This window comes from Cervus canadensis, chromosome 10 (assembly GCF_019320065.1).
Source record: "Cervus canadensis isolate Bull #8, Minnesota chromosome 10, ASM1932006v1, whole genome shotgun sequence".
NCBI lineage: Eukaryota > Metazoa > Chordata > Mammalia > Artiodactyla > Cervidae > Cervus > Cervus canadensis.
The window spans coordinates 71,798,657-71,825,222 of NC_057395.1; the positions used below are offsets into that span (position 1 = coordinate 71,798,657).

The 26,566-nt window shown below is 49.6% G+C and overlaps 1 protein-coding gene across 3 annotated transcripts; it reads left to right on the forward strand.

Annotated features, from left to right (window-relative positions):
* Positions 1–88: 88 nt before the first annotated feature.
* Positions 89–25,745, forward strand: PABPC1L (poly(A) binding protein cytoplasmic 1 like). 3 transcript variants are annotated; one of them, XM_043478729.1, is made up of 16 exons: positions 89–1,708; positions 2,005–2,151; positions 4,457–4,650; positions 9,669–9,784; positions 11,344–11,483; positions 11,636–11,730; positions 14,100–14,237; positions 14,540–14,635; positions 19,081–19,347; positions 20,506–20,590; positions 21,218–21,346; positions 21,895–22,001; positions 23,053–23,146; positions 24,601–24,731; positions 25,143–25,220; positions 25,565–25,745. In XM_043478729.1, the coding sequence occupies exons 1-15, from the start codon at positions 1,624–1,626 to the stop codon at positions 25,212–25,214; spliced, it is 1,896 nt and encodes a 631-aa protein (XP_043334664.1). In that variant the 5' UTR covers positions 89–1,623; the 3' UTR covers positions 25,215–25,220; positions 25,565–25,745. The 3 variants fall into 3 exon arrangements, with proteins under 3 accessions (XP_043334664.1, XP_043334666.1, XP_043334665.1); XM_043478731.1 differs by lacking the exon at positions 21,218–21,346; XM_043478730.1 differs by lacking the exon at positions 89–1,708 and having other exon boundaries at positions 1,878–2,151.
* The last annotated feature ends 821 nt before the right edge of the window (positions 25,746–26,566 follow it).

Here is a 26,566-nt window from a genome sequence, read left to right on the forward strand (position 1 = left end):
GGTGTCCCCCGTATCATCACTGGAACTAGCTGACTCCTGAGCACACTTACTTGGGGCTCTACTCTTCAAAAGGAGGCAGCAGCTTCATTTCATCCCTTTGAGCCAGACAGCCCAGTTGGTAAAGAATCTGCCTGCAATGCTGGAGACCTCGGTTCAATTCCTGGGTCAGGAAGATCCATTGGAGAAGGGATAGGCTACCCACTCCAGTATTGTGCCCTAGAGAATTCCACGGACTGTATAGTCCACGGGGTTGCAAAGAGCTGGACACCAGTGAGCGACTTTCACTTTTCAGTCTTCAAAAGGAGCCAGAAGTTGTGTTGGGAAGAAATTGCCTTGAATGAACACAGAACCTGTCCACCTTCCACAACAAACCATCCAGGTGTTAGATCCTCATCTGTGGCTTCAGTGACTTAGTGATATGGACTATTACTTTGCATCCCACTCATACACCACCACCACTTTTTTTAAAAACCCTGAGATGTAACCAAAGGAGATCATAGCAGAAGTCCTAGTCATCTCCAAAGTTGTACAGGCTCTGTTATCTGCCCTAACATCATCTAAGAGCCTGCAGCATTGAGTTTCCTCATGGGGTTTGCCCCAGTCTCAGAACATCCACATTGGGAATTCCCTGGCAGTCCAGTGGTTAGGACTGGGCGTTTTCACTCACTGCACCTAGGTTTGCTTCCTGATCAGGAAACAACATCCTGCAAGCCAGGGTGGGTGCAGCCAAAAAGATGAAAACATCCACATTCCCACAAGGATGAAGGAGTGGGTCAAGACAGGAAGATAAATTAAGCCCAAGACAGAAGTGGTTGATGCTTGATAGTGTAGGTGGGGCAGCCAAGATGCACTCCTGCCCCTGGTTCCCAAGCTGTTCCACTTGTCACACCCAACCAAAGGTCAGTGGGAACCTGCCTGTTTTGTTGAAGCAGGAGAGGCTCAGGGGAAGTATCATTTCATAGTAGGTTGGACCAATATTTTCAAAAAGGACTCCACACCACAGATTGGGGCTGCAAACGAAGACTGACAGAAGGGTCTTGGTGCTTAGTTTGAGACCACCACCATGACCTTGATCTGTTAGGTCCCTGCAGTTTCCACAGAGGTTGGACTTGGTGAACCTTCGATGTAGAGCACAGGTGGGATGCCTTCGCTGAAAGATGATCAGGGAATGTCCCATGAAAGGCTCTTGGCAGAACTCCGGTCAACGAAGGCGTTAGAGCGGTCCGGAATTCTCACATGGAGCCTTCAGTCCCAAATCACCAAGTCCGGGGATTTCCCTGGCCTTCTAGTGGTTAAGAACCCCACTGCGTGCTTCCAGTGCGCCCAGCATGAGTTCGATCCCTGGCCGGGGAACCAGGATCCCCCATCCTGTGCCGTGGGGTGCGGACGCAAAAGCATATCACCAAAAGGGTTCCAGATGGCTGGGACCAAACCCAGGCTGTCTTGATGACAGAAAGCCTCCTTTCAGGAGGTTAGGTCCACAAGTTTTGAAACGGCATCCTGCAGGGAATTCTCGCGTTTGTGTGTAAAACGCACAGAGCACTCGGTAGCCTTTCATCCTTGTGAAGAGGGAATCCTCTAAATTTCACAGCGAGGGGAAGGGCGAAGAAGGACAAAGACGTGATGGGGATCAAAACCCAGGTCTCTTGCCATGGAGTGCCGCCTCTCTGCGCCGCTGGCGCCAGCCCGGAGCCCTACCCGGGGCCAGGTGAGGTCTCTCCCCGCTTCCCGTCCCGGGGGCCGAGATGCCCCCCACCTGGGGCTTCTAGAAGGCTGAGGGGGGTCCCAGCTGCGGGGGCGGGACCCGAGCGCTCTGGCGATTGGCTCGGGACGGCGGGCGCGGTCAAGGCCGGGGGCGGACGTGGGTGGGAAGAGCGCCGCCGCCCCGCGCGCCCCCGCTGCCGTGTCCCGCCCGGGTGAGCGCACGCGGGCGCCGAGCGCGGGGCCGCGCGCCCACCATGAACGCCAGCGGCCCGGGCTACCCGCTCGCCTCGCTCTACGTAGGCGACCTGCACCCGGACGTGACCGAGGCCATGCTCTACGAGAAGTTCTCGCCCGCTGGCCCCATCCTGTCCATCCGCGTGTGCCGCGACGTGGCCACCCGCCGCTCGCTGGGTTATGCCTACATCAACTTCCAGCAGCCAGCGGACGGTGAGCCCCCGGGGGAGCCGGGGGGCGGGGAGGGCGACGGACAGACAGACAGACAGACTGTATCCCAGCCACCTGTGCGCTTTCCCGCTGGCTACTCCCGCGTCTTCCATTTTGCAGCCAGGGAAACAGATCCAGAGTTACAGGAGGGGGGCCCTGAGACAGGACCTAGCAACTAGTGTGCCCCGTACCCTGTTTGATGCTCCGCCTTCCGGAAGAGAGGTGATGCTGCTGAGTGAAAACAGCCAAGGGCTTTGGGGTCAGCCAGACCTGGGATTAGAAGGCCAGCAACGGTGCGACCTTGACTGAGCAAATGAGTCGTTCTGAGCTTCGGTTACCTGTCTGCAAAATGGGGGTGGTACCTGCCTTGTAGAGTGATTGGGAGGAGAGCAACGCACACTACCCGGTGAGGAAGATTGTGCCCAAGAAGGCACAGGTGATGGTGGGTGGGGCAGCCAGGAGTACTCGGCCTCGGTCTGCGGCCCTTCCTGACAGCGGATCCCAAGGTCTGCATCAGGCGCCTCCACTTTGGGGAACCCCGAAAAGCTGCCTCCCCTCCGGAGTCGACAGCCCATTTCTCAGAACTGATAGGATCGATCAGCGCTTGCCAGCTGGGTATGTCCTGGCTTCTGTTCAGAGCCAAGAGGAGAAAAATCAAGAGCGCTGGGTTTTGTTGGAGCTCTAACACGAGGGTGTGAACTTGAGCAAGTCGTCACACTTGGCACCTCTTCTTCTGTAAAATGGGACTAAGGCTTGTTCCCCAGGAACCTGGAAGGAATGGGAATTGTGTCTAGGAAGCAGTTCCAGTGTCATATGGTACATTATAAGCCCTCGGTATGTGCTAACCTAAGAAAAATCCTGGTAACTATAGCAGGTGTGAGACTCTGGAGACGTAACCAGAAGAGGCCTGCCCCAGACAAGTCCACAAGGGGGCGCCTTTGCCTGAGGCTCCTGGGAGGCTGGGGAGGTTCCTGCCTCGGGGAGTTTGCTGGGGAGGTTTGGCTGGTTTCCCAGCAGGTGACTGAGCTGGATTCCAGGGAGCTTTCCCCTCTGCTCTGCTTCACCCAGCCAGTGCCTCTTGCCGTCTTCTGCCAAGTCCTGTACAACCTGATTTTATAGAATGGGAAATTGAGCTCCAGACAGGAGAAGGAGTTTACTCCTGGCTGTTTATGGCAGGACTAGATGGAAAACCCAGACTTCTCCAAACTTGCCCACTGAGTATTCCACGGTTCCTCTCCATGCCTCTGAAACCAGAAGTGTCCCTGTAGCTGGGGACAGCACGCCACCTGGCAGGACAATGGGCATATGCTGTTGTGCTTAGACATTCTACTGTTTACCAAATACCTATTTGAGCTAGGCACAAGGCGCTTTGCACAGGTTATTTAATTTTTAACACTTAAAAAAATGATTTATTTATTTATTTGGCTGCACCTGGTCTTTACTGCAACATGCGGGATCTCTTTTAGTTGCAGCATGCAAACTCTTAGTTGCAGCATGTGGGATCTTGTTCCCTGACCAGAGATGGAACCCGGGCACCCTGCATTTGGGAGCATGGTGTCTTAGTCACTTGACCACCAGGGGAGTCTCACACATTATTTAATTTTCAGTCTGTCTGACAAGCTGGAGGTGGATGATATTCTCTCCCATTGTTAGATGTAGAAAGTGTGTTAGTCAATCAGTCGTGTCTGATTCTTTATGACTCTGTGGACTGTAACCCACCGGGCTCTCTGTCCATGGAGTTCTCCAGGCAAGAATACTGGAGTGGGTTGCCATGCTCTTCTCCAGGGAATCTTTCAAACCCAGAGATCGAACCTGAGTCTCCTGCATTGTAGGCATATTCTTTACCCACTGAGCCACCAGGGAAGTCCTTGAGTAGTATAATCAGCACCTCTTTCCAAGTGTAGAAGTGGGCTCAGAGACGTGATGTTCACTTTCCCGAAAGCTATCCTCTTTGGGATCAAATCTCAACTCTGCCACCCAGCACCTCTGAGCTTCGCTTTCCGCAAACTGCTGCCACCCTTGTCATAGGGACTCTCCTGATCATTTACCCTTTCTGATCCTCAGTTTGTCTTTATAAAATGGGGGTAGGAATTCATGCTCATTTCGCTATGATAAAAAAGTTGAAGGAGATCCTACCTGGAAGTCACACACATGAATTCTATTTATTCCTCTTGAGCCTTCAAGCTCTTATCTTGAATGAGACCCAGCCAGTGGCTCATTTATTGATTGGCTCAGCTCCCAATTAAGCTGTTGAGGGCTCAGGGAAAGAAAATACCCTTAATTAGCTCCTTTCTCTCCTCCTGTCCAGCGGAGCGGGCACTGGACACCATGAACTTTGAGGTGATCAAAGGCCAGCCCATCCGCATCATGTGGTCCCAGCGAGACCCAGGACTTCGTAAGTCAGGTGTGGGCAACATCTTCATCAAGAACCTGGAGGACTCCATTGATAACAAGGCCTTGTACGACACCTTCTCCACCTTTGGGAACATCCTGTCTTGTAAGGTTGGTGTGCCTGTTGCGGCGGGCGGGTGGTTCTGGGTTAGACCCCTGGATGATGGTAGAGAGTTAGCAAGCAGCACCTCACTTTACACTTTACAAGGTCTTATCAGTAAAGTTTCAGGTTCAGCTAGCACCTGCATGATAGTCGTTCTCAGTTTTATCTTCATAGAACTGTCAAGTGGTCACCTATGGATCGGCTAACTATTGCCGAATAACCACCTCTTAATATAGCAGGTGTCAACAGCAACTATTTATTTTGCTCATAATTCTGCCATTGGTGGTTTGGGCTGAGTTCAGCTGGGCCGTTCCTTTGCTCTTGGCTGGATCCTTCGTATGCCCACTGAGAGCTGGATGACTCTGCTTCTAGGGAGTGAGTGGTCATCAACTGGACTGTCCTGCCTTTCCTTCCTGTGGGCTTTCATCCTCCAACAGGCTCGCTCAGGCTGTTCTCATGGCAATAGTAGGGTCTCAGCAGATGGAGAGTGGAAGCTCGCCAGGCCTCTTGAGACCTAGGCTCAGAACTAGCACACTGTCATTTCATTGCATTCTACTGGCCAAAGTAAGTCATGAGAACAACCCAAATTCAGAATGACAGGGCAGTAGACATTATAGGACAGAACAAGTAGATGCAAGAAGGCCCTTAATTGGAGCCATGGTGGCAGTGGACATCATGTTTGTAGCATTTCTCTTATGATAGAATGGAAATTTCCTAAGAATAGGGATCTTGTTCACCACTGTCTCTCAGTACCTAATGAGATATGGAAACACAGTAGGTGCTCAATAAATATTTGTTGGGCTAACAACTGTATTATCACTTGGGAAGGGATGTAGGCATTTCTCTGACTTATAGTTGAGGGTGAGGGGGCCATACAGCTGGCTAGTCTGTCCTGACAGGCCTAACCCTGGGTGTTTTTGCCCCCTGATTTTATGAGGATGGTTGGTTAGTTACCTTGCAGCCTTTGGCATGTCCAGCCTTCTGGGGAGGTGGCCTGGGGAAGGGGGAGTGATGGCGCCCCCATGTGTTAGAACTCTTCCTTGACTCCTACTGTGTGCCAGGCACAGTCCTGAAGTTAAGTGAGGACTTACCCCTCTCTGTGAGTGAGGGGGTATTCTCGTGACTCAGAGGGGCACACAGACTGGACGAGGTGGATTAGCTGCTAAAGGCGCTGCATGATGGAAAAGGCTGTTTCCTAGCTCTGAGGATCAGTGGAAGGGGAAGTCTTAACTGTGTGCTAAGTTCCTGCAATAAGAATAGCAGATTTCCCAGTACTTTCCGTGTGCAGATCTTCTGCATATACATCCTTATTGAATTTCCTCCAGTGGCCTCTTAAGATGTAAATAGGAGGATGCCTGAGTTACCGTGGAAGGCAGAGGCTCAGAACTGGGATCACTTATTCCCGGTTATATGTTACGGGGGTGGGAAGTAAGTGGCTGAACCAGGATCTGAAGCAGTGAGTTTGACGGCTTAGTTGAAACTAACTTAACAGGGATGAGTATGTCTGTCCCCATCGTTGAGGGCTTGAGGCTCCCTCTGGATCACTGAGGATTGGAACGAAAGCTCTGTGTGACTTGGGCAAGTCTTTGAAGGCCTAATGAAGCCCTGTTGGGGGCCAGGTTAGGTACAAAGCATTCAATGTGGTCCATTACCCTGAGTGTTTGCCTTTATATATTATGAGGATGGCAGGTCAGTTACCCTACCCAAGACCCTGGTATATCCAGCCTTCTGGGGAGATGGCGAGGGCGGGAGAGAGGTTGGGAGTGACGGCACCCTCTGTGTTTGCCCTTGCATGCTCTCAGGCTGTTGGGAAATTGTGAGACTTTTAGCAACAGCAGGGAATTGAGCTCTGAGGGAGATGCATTGGGATCCAGGGAGACAAAGGCCCAGGAAGGACAGTGCCCTGGGGCTGAAGAAAGGTTTATGAGGTACAGTGGGTCTCCCCTCGTCTGGAGCCAGGCTACCCAAGTGCAGAGGCCAGTCCACCCTACCAAGCAGAGAGGCAATGTAACATAGTTGGTTAGACCTTGGACTTTGGGGCCAGGAGTCCTGGATGCAAATCCTGCCTCTTCCATTTCCCGGCAGTATGGCCTTGGGCTGGTTGTTTCAGCTCTCCATACCTCAGTTTCCTCTAAAAGGGGGCAATGACAAAACCTACCTCGTAGGGTGGTGGTGAATGTATTGGTTGGCCAAAAGTTTCATTTGTGTGTTTCCATAACATTCATCCCTTGAATGAAAATTTTGGCCACCCAGTGTTAACTCAGGTAATTTTCACAACACGGGTAGCCCTTGAAAGAGTAGTGGACTTCCCATTAAGCATATGTCAAAGTGTTACTTGCTCATCTGTGTCCGACTCTTTGTGACCCCATGGACTATAGCCCACCAGGCTCCTCTATCCATAGGATTTCCCAGGCAAGAATACTGGAGTGGGTTGCCATGCCCTCCTCCAGGAGATCTTCCTGACCCAGGAACTGAACTAGGCTCTTCTGCATTGCAGGCAGATTCTTTACCGCTGAGCCAGTAGGGAAGCCCATTAAGTATCTACAAAAATCAAATGATTTTTTTCTGCTGGCTGGCTGTCCTTGGACAAGTCATTTATTCCCATTTTCCCCAATCAGGCATTTGAGACTCAGAGGATAAGAATGGCCTGGAAGGGTTCTTATGACAAATATATCAGTATGGGATGCCCTTAGCAGGTGTTTGGCTTGGAGTGGGGCACAGTCAGTGTGATTAAATCTGAATGGCAGAGCTGGGCTTGAGTTGAGCGTGGAGAGGCCCTACTTGGGGCTGGACGGGTGTGTGTTGTTTATGGATTTGGAAGCAAGACTTATGCAGCGCCAACTGGAGAGCCTCAGTTGTCAGGCTTGTGTAGTTCTGTGGATTGTAGGAGCTGCTGGGGGTTATTCCCAGAGAGACATGGTCACAGTTTCATGTTAGAAAAAGTGTCACACAGGTCAGCCCAGAAAGAAACTGGGTTGGGAAACTGGGATGGTGGTCAAGGTAGAAAAGTGTCACTTAGCTGAGTGGGGGCCGTCCCCTCAGTGAGGGGAGCCAGGGACCCCATTACATGGTCACTAGGGGTCTTAGTGCAAATTCAGTCAGAGGAAGGGGGACTCTATGAACCCAAGATCTTTCCTATTGTTAAGGTCTGTCCTAACTTGAGTCGGAAACCTTGCAGAATGGGAGTAGGATGTTTGTGGATCTTTTCAAAATTGGAAACAAGTCTGCTGTTGAAATAACTAATTGGTAAATGTTTTTTGAAAATATTTATTCAGCTGCAATTTTTTTTTCAGCTGCAATTTTTGTTGAAGCATGTGAACTCTTAGTTGTGGCATAGTTCCTTGACCAGGGATCAAACCCAGGCCCCATGCATTGGGAGCATGGAGTTTTAGCCACTGGACCACCAGGGAAGTCCCATTAATTGCTATAGTGTAAACAATGTTGAAAGAAATAAAATAAAAAAGATTCCATCACTTTCAACTCTAGTTCCCCAAAATAGTAATTCTTAACAGTTTTGCATGTCTGTTTAAAGATTTCTTTGCCAAGGTATGGAAGCAACCTACGTGTCCATCAACAGATGAACGTATAAAGATGATGTGGTTTATATATGCAATGGAATACTACTCAGCCATAAAAAAGAATGAAAAATTGCTACTTTGCAGGAATGTGGATGGATGTGGAAGGCAGTATCCCAAGTGAAATAAGTCAGGAAAAAACAAATACATATGATATCATTTATATGTGGAATCTGAAAAATACAACAGATGAGTGAATATAATTAAAAAAAGAAGCAGCCACAGAGATATAGAGAACAAACTAGTGCTTCCCAATGGAGAGAGGAGGAGGGACAGTATAGAGGTGGGGGAGAGGAAGGTACACAGTAGGTGTAGGGTGTAGGATTGCTCAGGGGTATATTGTATAACACACAGACTATAACCAATATTTTGTAATCACTGTAAATGGAAAGTAACCTTTAAAAATTATATAAAAAGAAAAATATAGCCATCTCACACGTTCTCTCTCCCTACTTCCTTTCCTTCCTTCTTTTATCTTTCCCCTCTCTGTCACTTTTCCATTCTTTCTCTCTTTGTCTCTCTCACTGCCCATATGTTTTCCACTACATATGTATTTCTTCTGTTAGCAGAAACTTAAATGTTATCAAAAATGCCCAAAAAATTTTCTCAAATGTGTAGATGCCCATTTGAATCCAAATGGACTTGATTTTTTTTCCCCCCCAGGTAACAATATACCTTACAGGTAACTCTACCAGCCATGAAATCTCTTCAACTATGCAATACAGCAGACCAAGATGAATGTAATGTTATTTACTTAACCAGTCTTCTTTCTCCTCTCTCATTTTTTTTTTTTTTTTGGTCTGCCAATAAATGGATTTGTTTATTTACAACAGATCAGCATTAATAAAATGTACAAATTAAGTGTATAAATATTAGAAACAGTGTATCATTATTACTTTACTATATGCCAGAGACAGTGAAGTGAGGTGGTTCAAGTCTCAGTTTGGGTATTCACTAACGGTACAATCTGGAGCAATTTATGAAGCCTCTGTTTCATTTCACTTATCTGTAATAGGGGTTAATAACTTCTACCTCATAGTGTTATAACAGGGATGAAAGAAGTTAATTTCACACAAGCAGCATTTGGGACGCCAGTTTCCTCTTGATGGACACTTGGGTTGTTTCACGATGCAGCAATGGAGGGCAAGTGACTTGAATCTAATCCTTTTATCCATTGCGTTAGGAAGATCATTAAAAGCTGGTCTGTGGTATAGACACGACCTGTGTTCAATCTGAGCATTCTGTCCCTCTTTACTGTGTGATCGTAAGCAAATAGATTGACCTCCCTGGGATTTCATTTCCCATCTGTAAAATAGGGTTGTTGCATGATACAAGATTGTCTTGACAGGCAGGGAGCCAGCACTCAGATATTGGTCATTTATCACGATTGTCACTCTTTTCTACGGGAACCTCCTGTTGGATGCTCTGTGTCCTGTTTCCCTGTGGCGCAGGTGGTGTGTGATGAGCACGGCTCCCGCGGCTTCGGCTTTGTGCATTTTGAGACCCACGAGGCCGCGCAGAATGCCATCAGCACCATGAACGGAATGCTGCTGAATGACCGCAAAGTGTGAGTGAGGAGCTGGGGGGCGTGGGGTCAGGGCCAAAGGAGCAGAATCATGGTACCGCCAGCCTGGGACCAGTCCTACTGCTGCCAGCTAATGGACACTGGACACGGAGCGGCTGGGGTATTACCGGCAGTGGGACCTCGCGTGAGCTGCTCAATCTCCCGGGGACTGCCTTTCCTCAAGTAAAACATGGGGCTGCTGACATGTGTTAGAGGGTGATTCTGAATAGTAAATGAGGGGATGCTTTGGAGATTCCAGCTAATGGCCAAGTCATCCATGGACTCAGTGATCTGTGTCTGTTTTCCAGCCTTCTCAGTATGGCTGTGAACTTTATTAAACCTTTTGTTTCCTGGGATTTGGAGACAGGGAGGAAGGTTGGCATATGCTTAGCCTGCTACTTTCATGCCTTTAAGTTTGGCATTTTTCCCACTTTACAGATGGGAAAATTGAGTCACAGGTGCTGGAGAGAATCTGATCTGGTGATTTTCTCAGTTAGTTCTGGTTCTTTTTTTTCTTTTTTCTTTTTTTCTGGCTATACTGGGTCTTAGTTGCAGCATTTGGGATCTAGTTCCCTGACCAGGGATCAAACCCAGCCGCTTGCATTGGGAGTGTGGTGTCTTAGCCACTGGACCACCAGGGAATTTCCCCTGGTTCTGGTTCTGCTCATCAGATGGCCCAGCCCTAAGCCTGAGACTGTGCAGTGGAGGAGACTTTGAGCTGGGAAATGCCCAGGGTCATTTTGTCCAGAGTTTCTCCATCAGTGAAGGTGAACTTTGGTGGGCTTTTCCTGAAGCTCCAGAAGCATGTTTCTATTTTTGGCAGCTTTAGTTTGTCTGTTTTCCTGTTACCTGGTTTCCTTCCATTTTTGGTGCCAGCTATAACTATCTGCACTAAATATCTTATAGGTACCTCAAGTTTTCTTATGCTTTCTTTGTTTTCCTTAATCTAGGATAGTTTCTTAGATTTTATATTTATGTTGACTTGGAAACTACAATTTTTAAACTTCATATTACATTTAAGTTATTTCAGTGCCCCCCACCCCCACCCTGCCACCTGCCCTAGTGACACTGGCATAAACTGCATCTGGTTCTCTCACAACCAGCGCACCCAATACATGTTAAATGAATAAGCAAATCCCTGTGGTGTGAGCTTGATCCCCAGTTTTACTGGAATGAACACTGAGGCTCAGAGAGGTTAGTAACTTGCCTGGGGTCACACAGCTTGGCAGCTACCGAGTGAGGATTCAAGCCCTTTTCTGTGTGACTCCCAACTTTGTGCTCTTGTCTCTTGGGCACTCAGCTGCCTCATGTGCAATAGGAGATCCAGTGCCTTTGTCCCAAGAGGAAAGTCATCTGAACCTTATTCTGGGACATAGAGTCTTGGCTGTTGGAGGTGGTTTGGTCTTGGAATATTGTCCTGCCCAGTCCCCAGATGAGGAGTACAGAGGCCCTAAGGCCGGCGGCAATTGACTCAAGGGACCCAGGCCTGCTGCGTGGGCTGGAGCAGGAATGGGGGCGGTTGATGGCAGCCGTAGGCAGCTGCCCACCCTGTGTGTCCACAGCTTCGTTGGCCACTTCAAGTCCCGACGGGAGCGGGAGGTGGAGCTGGGCGCTCGGGCCATGGAGTTCACCAACATCTACGTGAAGAACCTCCACGCGGACGTGGACGAGCAGCGCCTGCAGGACCTCTTCTCCCAGTTTGGTGGGCGTGTTACCCAAGGGAGTTGAGGATCACTTCTACGCCCAGCTCAGGCTGTGGGGAGGGCCCCCTGGGGCTTCCTGAAGGCTTGGGGGAGGGTGGGGGACTTCTCCGGGCTTCCTGGATGCCCCTTTGAGCCGAGTTGCCCTTCCCAGGGAAGATGCTGAGTGTCAAGGTGATGAGGGATGACAGCGGCCACTCCCGAGGCTTTGGCTTTGTCAACTTCGAGAAGCATGAGGAAGCCCAGAAGGTAGGAGCGTCCCCATGGCCCTGTTTCATGGAGGAGGTGCGGAGCCAGGCCTGGGAACAAGCGAGATTAGGAGCGGAGGGCTCCAGCTGCCCATGGAGGAAAAAGTCCCTCCCCAGAATGGGTCCACAGGAACCAGGCCCCTTCATGCCTGTGGTGAAGGCAGATACCTTCTGCCTCCTCTGGTTGCTTCCATACCCTGAGGTTGGCTGGCTTTTCACAGAATCTTACTACATGGGAGCTAGTAGGGGCCTTTGAGACAGCCATTTTTTTGGCCCTGCACGTGGCATGTGGAATCTTAGTTCCTTGACCAGGGATCTAACCCTCACTCCCTGCAGTGGAAGCGCTGAGTCTTAACCACTGGACCACCAGGGAAGTCCCAGCCATTACCCTCTTCTTGACTTGATGGTGGGACTGAGGCCAGGGAGGGGCAGTGCCATGTTATTCCTTGCTTCCAAGCCTTTGCAAACGTTTTCTCAAAACACTTCCCCTCCCGTATTCTTTAGACCAGTGCTGTCCACTGGAAATATAACATGGGCCACATGTGCAGTTCAAAACTGTCCAACAGCCATGCTAGCAAGGATAAGAAACCCCCATAATTTTAATAATATATTTTGTTATTCAAATGATCACTTCAATGTGATATAACAGTAATATAATTGTGATACAAAATTTATATTGATAAACACTGAGATTTTTACATTTCCTTTTTTGTATTAATTCTTTGAAATCTGGTGCCTTTAGCACATGGCAGTTCAGACTAGCCATATTTCAGGTATTCAGGAGCTGCATGTGACAAGTGACTGCCATGTTGGACAGTGTAATTATAGATTATTGACAGGTCTCAGCTTATACTTTTCCCTCATCAGGAAGCCACCTCTTCCTGTCCTCAATGCTTCTGATGAGGTGCCCCTCCTGTCTATCTCCATCATTAGCCCAGATTCTCCTTGGATAGAACTGAGGGCAGAGACTGGGTCTTGTGTCACCATTAAATCTCTAGTATTGCTGGTAGGTACTAGGTACATATATCCTGAGCTAGGGAAAGGTTCAAGGTGATACCATGTGTAACAGAGGGTTAATGTCCTATTTTGCCTCCCACCATGAAGCTGGTTCCATGGCTGCTGCCCCATTAAGCTCACTGGTCATGGAAGAGCTCAGCCTACGGTGGGATCCTGGGCCCATCTTGAGAGCAGTCACTTCTCACTGAGCATGCACCACAGGCCAGGTGCTGCCTAGTTTTTCATATGCTCTCCTGTCTCTCCCACCAGTGTGGGTTCTCCTGTAATTATCAGGATCCAGCAGGTTGTAGCTAAGAAGACAGATCATTGGAGTTAGGACCAGTTCTTTCTCTGAAGTTTTATCCTTAAGTAAAGGGCTCCTTTGAAAACTTACTTTTTATGTCCTTGAACTAGTCCTGTCCTTTTGTAGACTTTGATTGTCCCAACTATAAAATGATAAGTTGGAGTAGATGGATGAAGCTGGCAGGGGAAACCATAATCTCTAAAGTCTTAGGTAATGACCTGAGACTCATGTAGACAGTCAGTTCTTGGGGGCTCAGTGTTTTTACATATATTTACGTTCGTCTGCATGTTTAGGTAGAGAAGCAAGTCATCATCATGTGACAGTATTTACTAATGAACTGACCACTTAAAAATTCAGTTCCCTTCCAAACATTTCTCCTCTCTAACACCAGTGTCTAATCCACATCTTTGAGTCAATACACATATGGGTCTGCCTTTTGCAGATTTTTGCAGATGAACTGATGCAAATTCAGTTCATTATGAATGGGCTACAGAAAGACATTGTACCTCTTAAAGAAGATGTAGGATTTCATGGAATCAAAACCACTGACAGTTTGGGATCTGGCAGGCTTAGGTCAGTTAACTGAAGAAAAATCAACAATGGTTAAGAAGTCAATGCTTCTAACTAAAGCCTTCATAGTTAGCCAAAAGGCTTCTCTGTGCTGTGAAACCCCAACATGAAGGCAGTGGATGATGGCATCACACCATTTTGAAAGAATTATGCTTGTTGCTTTGTTCAAATCATCAGTGTGTAGTTACACTTGGAACCTACTAAATATTAAGTATGGGAAACGTCGCAAATTAGAATTTTACTTTTTAAAATAAAGCTCAAAGCAATTAAAAAAAAATCTATACAGTTTACTCTGAAATTTTGTCCCATGTTTTTAAAAAAAAATGGATTCACTTTAAAAGGCCTTGATCCTGGTACCAGTTACTCTTAGCTAACGAGGCTGGCCTGACTTGCAGGTGGCGCCCCCTGGACCCAGAAGATGGGACTGGAGGCCAGGTTAAGGCCAAGGGCTCATGAGAGTGGTCACCAATGAGGTAACTGGTTGCCTCTTCTCTGCACAGGCTGTGGTGAACATGAACGGGAGGGAGGTGAGCGGGCGGCTGCTCTACGTGGGCCGGGCCCAGAAGCGGGTGGAGCGGCAGAATGAGCTGAAGCGCAGGTTTGAGCAGATGAAGCAGGACCGGCTGACCCGTTACCAGGTGAGGGTCAGGCTTCCTGGGGCAGCTGCTTCGATGTGACAGTGTGTGTGCCGCCCTGAATGTGGCTCCCTCCCCCAGCAGTCCCACTTCCAGAAACTTGGCTTTGGGGATGGGAAGAAGGGGAAGGGGTTACAGCTTCCGGGTGCTGGGCTGGCTGAGTGATGGGTGGGGTGCCGGGGCGCTGCCTGCTGGGAACTGGAGGCTTGGTGGGCGGAGCCCATATAAGCCCCTCCTTCCATCCCAAGGCATTCTGGGACTTGGAGGGGAAGGGTTGCATCTAGCCGGTATCCTTTTCCTTCTAGGGCGTGAACTTGTATGTGAAGAACCTGGATGACTCCATAGATGATGAGAAACTGAGGAAAGAGTTCTCTCCCTATGGAGTGATCACCAGTGCCAAGGTGAGGGCCTGGGGCACCCACAGGGGGTCCGTAGCCTTCCGTCCCATCCTCACTGCCCTTGAACACCCCACCCCCGCCCTGCCTTGTGGGTTTCAGGGAGTTGGTGGTGCTATGCTGCTCCTTCCGGAGTGAGAACTGGGTCTGACCCCACTGAAGCTTGTTGTTTATCTGCATCTTATCTGGACTGGAGGGGAAGAGGGTAGAAATACAGTCCCACTCACACAGCTAGCCTTGGGGCTCACTGTAACCTAGGTTCATGCAACAAGCATTTATTGAGTGCCTACTGTATGCCAGATACCAGAAATTATGTCTCAGAATTTCCATTGACTTATGTTGTCTGGCCCTGGCCAGTGATATAACCCCTTTCTGGGTCTCAGTTTCCCCATACGGAAAATGAAAGAGTTGGCCTGCATCATTCTTTGCTCATTATTTATTGAGCACCTGCTGTGTACTCAGCCCTCTTAGCATCAGAGACGTGGTGTTGGCTCTGTGACCTTGAGCAGATGTCTTCCTAGCCCCCTCTGTAAGATGAGGGTGTTGGACTCCCTGGATGGTTCTGAACCCTGGCTTCTCATTAAAATCCCCTGGAGAGCTCTAAAGTAGACTCCCAAGTTAGAGAACCTGAATGTAGATCTCTGGGCATCTTAATTTTAAAAGCTCCCCAGATTTTAAAAAATATTTATCTGGCTGTCTCAGGTCTTGGTTGTGGCATGTGGGTCTTTGTGGTGCACAGATGCTCTAGTTATGGCATGCAGGCTCAGTTGTTGCAGTTTGCAGGCTTCGTTGCCCCAAGGAATGTAGAATCTTAGATCCCTGACCAAGAATCGAACCCGTGTCCCTGGCATTGCAAGGTGGATTCTTAACCACTGGACCACCAGGGAAGTCCCTCCCCAGATTATTTTTAAGAAGAAAGACACAGTGATCATTCATTCCGTACTTGAGCACCTGCTGTTTTGCCATGCCCTGTGGGGAGCACACAGGAATAAGTCAGATATAGTCCTTGCTCTTGAGTAGCTTATAGTCTTGTGGGGAAGTCAGATGCATCACTAACTCAAGTCTACTATAGGGTGTCAGGGGGTGAGGTCAGTATAGGAGGCAGAGATGTGGTGGCTTAGCAGAAGAGGAAGGAGGACTTCCTGTAAGAAGTAGCAGTGGCAGCAGCATTTTCCTTGGCTGTGAAGAGGTTAGGGAGCTGCAGGTGGGAATGAAGAAATTTCCGAAGAGATCAGTGTGGGTGAGGGCCTTGGGACCTACACATGTAGTGTGATGGTTGGGTTCTTAGGAAGTGGTCTAGAAGTTCTTTTGCCTGTTGAATCCTTTTTAAATGTCCTTCAGGGAGCCTGTTATTTGGGGATGAGGTTCTAACAATTTCTGAGTTAAGGACCTTTTCTCAAAAAAAAAAAAAAAAAGAGAAAGCTATGGGACATGTGAATTAAACACCAGTAACTCTGATTCAGTTGAACAATCAGTAAACTGAAAAATTTGATTTGTATAAAGCTCTGGGCCCTCTTTGCTGGCCAGTGCATACTTTATATAGTATTGTGGTTGTAAGCTGTGATTTTAAAGTTAATCAGAACTAGGTCTAAATCCCAGTCCTAGCGTTAACTAGTTATAGAGCCTGAAGGAAGCTATTTGGTTTACTTACCCATCTGTAAAATATGGGGGTAATATTACCTACTTTGAGAGGTGTCCTGAGAACTAAAAGGCCTGCAAGTGGAGCACCTGCCCTTGATAAGTAGTGAAATAATGATCTTATTGTTTACACTTCTTGCATATAACTTCAGAAGGCTCACTGACCTCCTTGAGGAACTCTTGAATTGAAGGGAATTGTTAAAATCTGGATTGCTTAGAGATGAGGCACACTGGGGTGATTATCTTGTTATAAAATGGGAATTTTATATAATCTTACATAAACTTACATAATTTATTTTCTATTTTATAAAATAATGGTTGAAAATGAGATGATAGTGTTGTAAACATGTTATATAGATTAAGTTCATAGTAAGCTCTGCATAAGTAGTCATCGTATAATTTTCTCTCTTTTTAAAACTACCTAATAGTAGTTCTTATTAACTTGTTAAAACATTGTTTTTGTGCCAAGAAAATTTGGTTGTCTGATAAAGCCTATGGACCCCTTCTGAAGATATTTTTAAATGCATAAAAGAAAATTCATAGTATTACAAAAAACAGCTGTGTTGAAATATATTTGTTAAAATACTAAGGTGACAGCAGTATGTGCTCCTTTAGTAATGCATCAAGCTATAAGATCTAAAAAAAAAACTAAGATCTGGGGGAATTCCTTGGCCATCCAGTGGTTAGGACTCTGCGCTGTCACTGCTGAGAGCCCAGGTTCAGTGACTTTCTGGGAGCCAAGATTCCCACAAGCCACATGGCATGGTCAAAAGAAAAAAAAACTGTAAGACTAGTGAAGTGGCAATGAGCCTAAAAGATTGAGGTCAGCAGTAATTAATGTTATAGGAAAATATCCCTCTTGACAAAGTCCACACAGCTAATGCTACTTTATTTTTTCTTTGCCTATATTCAGAATAGAAGGAAATGCTAATGTGAAAATACGCCATTTTTTCCCCATCGAAGTTCACAGACCCCTAGAGTTCTATCCAGTGAGTGATCTTTCTGAGGGGATCTGTGAATGTTCAGGTCAAGATCTTGTATGAATGGGTAGCAAAGTGCAGTTGAAAATCACTGATGTTAGGGTGTGGGCTCTAATAGAGCAGATTTACAATGTTCTCAGCTCAAGTCCTCATGGAGTCAGGCCAGTGTCTTGACCCTAAAAAAAAAAAAATCAGGAATCGTAAATGCAATATGGATTGAATCTTGGAAGAGAGAAATGTTAGAAAGGCCAGTGAAATCTGAATGAAACTGGTGGTCCAGTTAATAGCATTGTAGATAATAATTCACAGTATTGTCCCAATCAGTTGATATTGTAGTTTTGTCCCAGTGTTAACATGGTACATTTGTCAAGCTAGGTGAAAGGTATGTAGTAAGTCTGTACTATTTTTGCAACTTTTGTATAAATCTAAAGTCCTTCCACAGTAGAAAGGTTTTGTTTTTTTCTTAAAGATCACCTTTATGACTGATATGAGCCAGGTTGGAAAAGTAGCTTCTTTTTTCTTTTTAAATATGTATTAATTTGACTGCTCAGGGTGTTAGTTGTGGCATTCAGGATCTAGTTCCCTGACTAGGGATTGAACCCGGGCCCCTAGCATTGGGAGCACAGAGTCTTAGCCACTGAACCATCAGGGAAGTCCCAGAAAGGTTACTTTAATAGTTTGAAAAAGACTAAGAACCTCTTCCCGAGATTTTCAAAGAACTTGGCTCATGCCTTGCCAAGGCAGTGGAGGTTTTCCAGCACTGTGCATTGGGTTTAGCTGTGGCTAATTTGTGACCCGCTGGCTGGGTGACCCTGGACAAGTTATTCTTTTTTTTTTTTTTCATAGTAGTGAGGATTTTTGTTTCTATTGCAAAGAAAATCAACACCAAAAATACAAATTCAAATTATTTTCCTCTTCCAAACAAATCCCTTTAATGGAGTCTCTAGAAACTACAGCTCTTAAGAGCATCTCACATTGTCCATAATTCACAAATGAACTAAAGAACTGTATAGGCAGTTTAATGAAACCCAGGGAGTAGTTGAAATACAGATTTTTCATCACAGTGACATCCACCAAAAGGTTTAAGATTGTAGCCTGGCTGAGGAACCCTGCCCCTAAATTTTAACCTGTCCCAAACTATCGACCCACTTCATTATAACCTCGCTGATGAAGGCAGATATAGTAACAATTTAAAGCAGCTTTCCATCACTACTTAGGAACATCTTTTAAAAAATATTTATTTATTTATTTGACTGTGTTGGATCTTAGTTGCAGAGCGTGGGCTCTCTATCTGCGGCTTCTGTGGTTGCAGCTCATGGGCTTAGTACCTCTGAGGCATGTGGGAATCTTAGTTCCTTGACCAGGGATTGAGCCCACATCAGCTGCATTCTGTGGTGGATTCTTAACCACTGGACCACCAGGGAAGTCCAGGAAAATCTTTAGGAGGAAAATTTAGAGGTCAAAATGCACTCTGAAATGCACCTGTTCTCACTAACTCTGGGGGATGGTCTAGTAATTGAGGAACAGCTCCCAGGTAGCAGATGGGCTGGTCTTGGGCAGGTCATCCTGAGCCTCACTTCCATCACCTGTAAAGTGGGTGTGGCCATGCTTCCCCACTCATGTTGCTCTGTATGTCAAATGAGAAGGCCTGTCAAGCATCTGGCATGCGGTGGGCCTCAGTAAATTTAAGGGTGAGGGGACCTCCATCAATTGCAACTTCTCCTGGGTGCCCTCTGCACCAAGCCTTCCCCCTCCCCGGGGAAGGGAGGGGAACTTGACCCCCGGAGTCTTCCTTCTTCACCCCCAGCAGCCCTTGTCTTGTCTTGCTTTTAGGTGATGACAGAGGGTGGCCACAGCAAAGGGTTTGGCTTTGTGTGTTTTTCCTCTCCAGAAGAGGCGACCAAGGCCGTGACAGAGATGAATGGGCGCATCGTGGGCACCAAGCCACTGTATGTGGCGCTGGCCCAGCGCAAGGAAGAGCGGAAGGCCATCCTGACCAACCAGTACATGCAGCGCCTCTCCACCATGCGGGCCCTGGGCGGCCCCATCATGGGCTCCTTCCAGCAGCCTGCCAGCTACTTCCTGCCCGCTGTGCCCCAGGTGACTGCCTGCCCGCCTTCCTTCCCTGACAGCCAGGGAGAGCAGGCAGATCCAAACTTTGCTGGCATAGAGGGATTCCCAGGGTGCTTCTGCTGGAAACTCACTCGGCAGGTGGCCATGGTCACCCCATCTCTGAAAGGGGTAATAGTATGTCTGTCCAACAGTGCTTCCTGATCTGGGAGAGATTTGTGAATGTTGTGCAGAGAAGGATACTCTGTGGTCAAATACTGGGTTGGCCAAAAAGTTCATTCGCGTTTTTCCGTGAGTTCAGTCCTCAGTCATGTCTGAACTGACTCTTTGTGACCCCACGATCCACAGCATGCCAGGCCTCCCTGTCCATCACCAACTCCCGGAGTCCACCCAAACCCATGTCCATCGTGTCGATGATGCCATCCAGCCATCTCATCCTCTGTCGTCCCCTTCTCCTTTTGCCCTCAATCTTTCCCAGCATCAGGGTCTTTTCCAATGAGTCAGCTCTTCGCATCAGGTGACCAAAGTATTGGAGTTTCAGCTTCAGCATCCATGAGCTGTGATGGAAAAACCTGAACAAACTTTTTGGCCAACCCAATACATTGGGAAAAGATTGCATTAAGCCAGACAAGCCTAGATTGCTTCACTGTGTACCTTCTTCTACGGTAATATGCCAGCAGGCACAGTGACTTTCCCAAACTGGCAGGATTTGCAGAGTCTCCCAGCTGAGATGGTCATTTTTGTGGGCTGTCTGTTAACATCTCTCCTGGATGTTGATGTTCTGAGGGGTCTGGTTTGGGGAGGGAGCTTGTGTGACCTGGTGGGGTAGGAAGATGAATGGCTCAGAGGATGGGGAACATTCCTTCCCCTTAGCGGTTACTTAAGCTGACAGGAGGACAGTGGGATGTGTCACCATTTTATCTAGGTCACTGGGCTAGTACCACTGATCAGCAGAGCAAGGACTGAGCCTGAGATCTTGCCCTGAAGGGCCCAGGGCTAACAGACCTCCTAAGATGGGAAGCAGGAGCCTTCACCCCAACTTTGTGGGTATTTGCTGACCAGTCCCCTGGAGGGGAGACTGGCATTCCTGCAATGGTGTCCTTGAGGGATGCAGTTGCTCATCCCCTCCCCCTGCGCCCCCCGATGCTGCCACCCCCCCTTCACTCTAGGTCTTTCTCTCCTACACAGCCTCCAGCCCAGGCTCCGTACTATGGCTCTGGCCCACCCATCCAGCCTGCCCCCAGGTGGACAGCCCAGCCACCCAGATTGTCATGTGAGTGACCCAGCCCCTCCCCCATCACGTGCCCCCGGGGGAGGGGGCAGAATGTGTTAAAGATGTGGACTTGGGGGTCAAGCCTGGCCCTGCTGCTTCCTAGTCATTTGGGTGGGTAACATCACCCCTCTGAGCCTCGGTTTCCTTTTGTGAACATGAGCCCGAGTGAGATGCATGTAAAACACCAAGGACAGGGCTATGTGCATGTAGAAGACACGCACACATGAGCTGTCACCTTCAGTGAGCTCCAAAGGCTCTCCTGATTGGTGGTGGTGAAAGTTCCTGCAAAGCTGAGAAAACGAAACTCCATTGGCAGTACTGTTGAGGATGGTCCTTCTCTTCAGAGGGAAGTTCACCCTGACCTGAAGCTGACTTTGGGGGGCCAGGGTGTGTGGTCCTGATACCTATGCCTCTTGGGGTCCCGGGTAGACAGAAGTTGGCTTTGTAATTGCAGATTTCCATCCCCCTCCCCTGGAGGTCTGGGTCTCCGGTGAATTCCCTCCCTCCTCTGTCTGCCTTTCTTGTTCACCTTGCCACCCCTTCCTCACCTTGGAACTGTCAGGGTGCAGTGTGTGCCTCTGATTGTTCCACTCGGCTAAACTTTCTCCGTGTTCCCTGTGCCACAAGCCGCTTACTCGCCCAGGGCCTCGGTGGTCCGGCCAGCAGCCATGTCTCGGCGCCCCTTGGCCCCCGTTGGAAGCTCCAGGCAGGTCTCCACCCACGTGCCACACCTGGTGCCCCACACCCCGCAAGTGGGTGAGTGTGGGCAGGGCCAAGAGGAACCGAAGGGAGAGCGGGGGCGGGGGAGGGGAGCGCAAGGGCTTGCTGCTGGGGTTGATGCTCGTGGGGAGTCAGAACCAGCCTCCACGGTGACCCTGCCGCTGGCCCTCTTGGAGGGCAGTGCTGGCACGGGAAGCTGTGCAGTGTGGCAGTCTGCGTGGGCTCCAGGGTCCTACAGACCTCGTTCTGGGGCTGACTCGCTGTGATCTTGCTTGCTGCTGACCCTGGAATCCTCTTCCCTAAAATCCGGGGGAAAACAGTATTCCTGCTGTGTTATGTGAATGAACGCAGCCATACCTGCAGGGGCTCAGCTCCAGATCTGGATCTTAAGTGCCTCGGCAGCTGTGAACAGGGGCGTAGGTGCTGGCTATGAGGCAAGCATCTGTCCCTTCCCCTGGCAGGTGTTTGCACATCTGTGTGTTGACCCTTTACGCGGTTTAGGGAATTCGGTGTGAATGCTGGTTTTGAGCTGTTAGGCTTTTGAGTTGCTGTTGGGCCTTGTCATCCCTACTTGTTTCTTCCAGCCAACATTGGTACCCAGACCACAGGACCCGGTGTGACAGGATGCTGTACCCCTAGCAGGCCTCTCCTGACGCACAAATATTCCACGCCAGCACACTGCACTGATCGGGTAAGGCTGGCCCAGCTGCCCTCTTAGTTTGGGCTCCAGGGGTGCCTGGCTCAGAACCTTCTCTAAGGCATTGCTGGCCTCTGGACCTTGGTTTTCTTTCTTTTCTTGGCTTGTAAAGTTTCATTTATTAATGTGTACCATCAGAAGAGATATTCTGCCCTCCCCGTCCCCCTCCTCCGCATCCCACCCTTACTAACAGAAAGGGAAAAAAGGCTAGGATCACGTTTTGTTTTTTCATCACAAGCCCCTTTGCCTTATTACCAGAATTAACTTGGGTTTCCTTAGTACTTAAGTGGTGAGCAGTGAGAATGTGATCAGTCTGCAGAACGGAACTGAAAACATCTTCTGTAATTAAAAGACTGTGTTTATCTCCCTGCCCCCTAAAAAAGTCTCCAAGTCAGCATTTTCATATCCTGTCTAGAATTTCTGTGTAGATACTTCAAACTATTTCCTGCAGAATGAACAAAAGTTGGCTTTAGAGAGCAAAATGATTTTGAAGTTACCAAGATGTGCAAAGTGAAAGTTGAGTCTGACTCTTTCCAGTGACATGGACTACATCCCCCAAAGTCCTCTGTCCATGGAATTCTCCAGGCAAGAATACTGGAGTGGGTTGCCCTTCTTTTCTCCGGGGGATCTTCCTGACCCACGGATCAAACCCAGGTCTCCCACATTGCAGGCAGCTTCTTTACCAGGGAAAGCCCACCAAGAAAGGGTCAGAAATCATGCTGGGGATGCGGCCATAAAGCTACCTGATTAAGAGGTGCTTATTTGGCACCAGGTGGTCAGTAATGTGTAGCTTCACTTGGCCACATGCACTGGTTCCTAGCACCACAGAACAGGTCTGTATTAGAATGTCACTTTGTCTTCTAGTTCACTGTGCCCTTGTTAGGGATTCTGCCCGCCCTTCCCCCCTCCCCAATTGTCCCCAATTGTCCATATCTTGCCCCCTGTTCCCCCTCTTCCAGAGACTTCCTGGAGGCCTGTGCTCAGCTGCTAGGGGTAGCTTTGCCCGCCTGTGTGGTTAAGGGATGTGTCCCCGTACCATGTGCAGGTCCAGGAGCCCGCCGTGCGTGTCCCCGGACAGGAGCCCCTGACCGCGTCCATGCTGGCCGCAGCACCGCTACATGAGCAGAAGCAGATGATCGGTGAGTGGCTGGTTCTCCTACCCCGGAGCAGGAGGGGGCGCCACCAGCTGACTCACCAGCTGGTGGTCAGATGTGGAGACCAGGTCCCCAGCCTTAAGCTGACCTTGCTGGGTGACCTTGTCCAAGGCACCTTTACTTCCCAGGCTCCTGTTCATCTTAAAACACTGGTCAGACCAGGCAGTCCGAGATTTCTTCCAGCTTTGCTGTTCAGTGACTTTGACTCAGGCTGGGTGAAACCCCAGATGTGGGGAGATGGGTTGGGGGAGCTCGAGGGGGTAGGAGGAGGAGCAGGAGGGTAGGGTCTTGGGTTTCTGCCAGCAAATGGCCTGTCGGGGGGGTGCTGATGGGAAGAGGCTGTGACCACGTTTCATCAGTCACCCAGTGCCCACTGCTGGGAGGCAGGCTATAAACACGCACTGGGGAAATAAACGGTGTCCCCCACACCTGAGCTCCTGTGCATGCATCTCCCTCCTGGCGTCTGGCAGGCCCTGCTGAAGGGTTAGGGTTAGGATTAATTAAAAGAATGAAATGAACGAGCTCACCATGGTCCCTAGGCTCTCTCTTCACCGAGACCTCCAGGCTCTTCTCTGAAGGCCCCCACTGCCTTCACCCCATTGATTACTCAGCTCGCTGGGGCTTCTGTCACTTTCCTACCCACCCCTCAAAAACTCCAAATGGGCTTCATGGAGGGGGAAGGCTCTGTGGGCAGTGCCCTGGAAACTTCTTCACTGTCCTCGTGGGAGAAGCCCTCCTGCCCCCACCAATGGCACCTAGCACCCTGTCCTGGCTGCTCCCTCCACACATCGCCACCAGCACGAGGCCCCGTCCCTGGAAGTGCCTGCTGGCGGAACGTGAATTTATGTTGTCTGTTTGGCTCCATCGTCCCTCCGAAAAATCAAGTTCCACATTATTGTATCCTGTCTAGAATTCCATGTGATCCTTCAAATGACTTCTTGCCCAGTGAACAAAAATGACTTCTTGCCCAATGAACAAAAATGAATTCTTGCCCAATGAACAAGAGTAGTTTGGTTTTTTTCCCCGCCATACCACAAGGCATGTGAGATCCTAGTGCTCCGAGCAGGGATCGAACTCACGCCCCCTGCATTGGAAGCACAGAGTCTTAACCACTGGAGTGCAAGGGAAGTCCAGCAAGAGTAGTCTTTAAACTGCAATCAAGGCTGTGCCAGAGTGCCCATGTGCTGTAACGTATAATGTCAAATTGGATTCTTCAAGCCAGCCTCCAAGGTGGGGCTTGCTGTGCTCACCTTACACTTGGGGAAGAGGCTTCTAAGCAGGTTCAGTGACACACTTGGAGGGAGCCACCCTGGGACCGAAACCTGAAATGCCTCTCTGTTCGGTTCCACGATATACACCACCCCCTCCCGCCCCCTGCCCCCAGGATGCCGGGCTAGCCACCAGGTGTGTGCCTAAGCCTCCGGGACTGTTCTGTACAGGTGAGCGTCTCTTCCCCCTTGTCTACAATGTCCACGCCCACTTGGCCGGCAAGATCACCGGCATGCTGCTGGAGATTGACAACTCGGAGCTGCTGCTCATGCTGGAGTCCCCCGAGTCCCTCAATGCCAAGGTGCGCTGGAGCCTGGGGGCAGCGGGGAGGCCTGAGGGTGGAGGAGGGTTACAGAGCCAGGTGTCTGCTGCTGGGACCGAGGAGGGGGGTTTCCTGGCTAATACCTGCTGGGGGTGGGGGTGGGGGAGAGCCTGGTAAAGGCCTGCGGCTTCAGCCCCTCCCAGTCTCTGCAGCTCCGCAGGCAGGACTGTGTTACAGGGAGCTGTGTTCTGACCCAGCCTAGGGGAAGGATTCCCCCCGCTGTCTGGCTAGGGTAGAAGGTGGCGTTCGGGGGTTTCTGTCCTGGGAGCTGGTGAGCAGTCAGATGACAGCTCTGCAGCAGTGCTGGGGAGGCAGGGGAGGAGAGGCCGTCTCAGGACCCTGCTGGGGCTGCTGCACTGGCCGCCCCCCCCCCCTCCATGTACCCCACAGGTCGAAGAGGCTCTGGCAGTGCTGCAGGCCCACCAGGCCACGGAGCACATGCGAGGAGTGAACCTGTGCTGAGGCCAGGTGGGTGGGTGTGGGCGGGAGAAGGGTGGGCTGAGCCCAGAAGCTATAGGAACAGGGCAGGGACATTCAGACTCCCTGAGAAGGCTGTGGTGTCACTGGCTTATCTTGGAGGCGTTTGGGGAAGCGGTGAGGATGAGAGGCAAGGACAGACTGTGTAATGGGAACTGGCATGGACTCGGGTGCCCAGTGGAGGGGTGGTTCTCTCACTGGCTGCCCACCATGGGGGTCTAGCTTAGAACAGGCTGGCCTTGCCCTGGGGCCCACCTGGTGGTGCTTGGGCTAGCCTGCATCCTTACTTACACTGCTGTGGTAGTTTTAGAAGCATCTTATCTTTTCATCCCCAGAAAATGGAATCCTCACTCCCTTGGCCGAGGAACAGCGTTTCCTGCTCTTGTCTCTAAGGCCCTGTGAGCCGTGACTTCCCGATTGGGGTGTATCTTACTTGAGCTTTTTGTGGAATGAAGGCTGGTCACCGTGCCAACCTCTAACCTGTTGCTTTATGTATTAAAAGTGCTGCAAACTCCACCTTGTCTCTCAGGAGGCCTTGTGTCAGAGGGAGGTGGGCAGGGCAGAGGGTAGCCTTGGTGGGGGCTTTGGCTGTAAGGAACAGGAGCCTAGATGTGTGGTAATGTACACAGAGGGCCTGTCAACCATGCGCCCGACAGAGCAGAGCTGCCAGCGACTGAGCGGGGCTGCCCGCCGACGGTGCATCAGGGGGCTAAACAGTTATCACATGGCACCGAAGCGCCACACATGGGATGTGCCTGGGGGTTCTGGACGCCTGGCTTGAGCAGCCTGCACGCTCGAACACTCTGGAAGCACCAACCGCTGCTCTTCTCTGGGCTGGCTGGTTAAGGGGTTGCGTGGCAACTCCACTCCTGTAGAGGCGCCTCTACAGGAGGATATCCTCCCAGGTGGTTGATTTATGCTGCTGTACCTCCAATATTTTCATGAGTAAATCAATATATTTGCCTTATATGAGGACCTCAAGAAGGAAAAGTCAGCTGTGACTAGATGTTACCACTGAACCTGCCTAAAATAATTAGGGGAAGAGTCAGGCCTGCTTAAGAGGCAGAGAGAAAAGGGGGGTGCAGCTGCCCAATTTAAAATGGTGCCAGGGCCACAGAGTTACTGTGACTCAAATCCGCTTCAGCCTGGAGGTCTGGTTGCTCGGAGACTCTGCCCTTGGAGAGGATGGAACTGTCCTGCTAAAAGCTGAGTATTGCCCAGCACTGAGCATGATGGGGGAGCAGGCAATAAAGACCTGGTCTGCTCGGCTTTATGGAGTCACGATGTCTCCATTAAGATGGAAATGATTTAACTGAAGACAGGACAAGCCCGGGAAG

Coding starts and splice junctions, on each gene's coding strand:
- PABPC1L (XM_043478729.1), top strand. CDS start 1,624: ATGGGGATCAAAACCCAGGTCTCTTGCCATGGAGTGCCGCCTCTCTGC. Junction 14,636..19,080: donor GAGTGATCACCAGTGCCAAG/GTGAGGGCCTGG, acceptor TCTTGCTTTTAG/GTGATGACAGAGGGTGGCCA. Junction 22,002..23,052: donor CAGCACACTGCACTGATCGG/GTAAGGCTGGCC, acceptor TACCATGTGCAG/GTCCAGGAGCCCGCCGTGCG.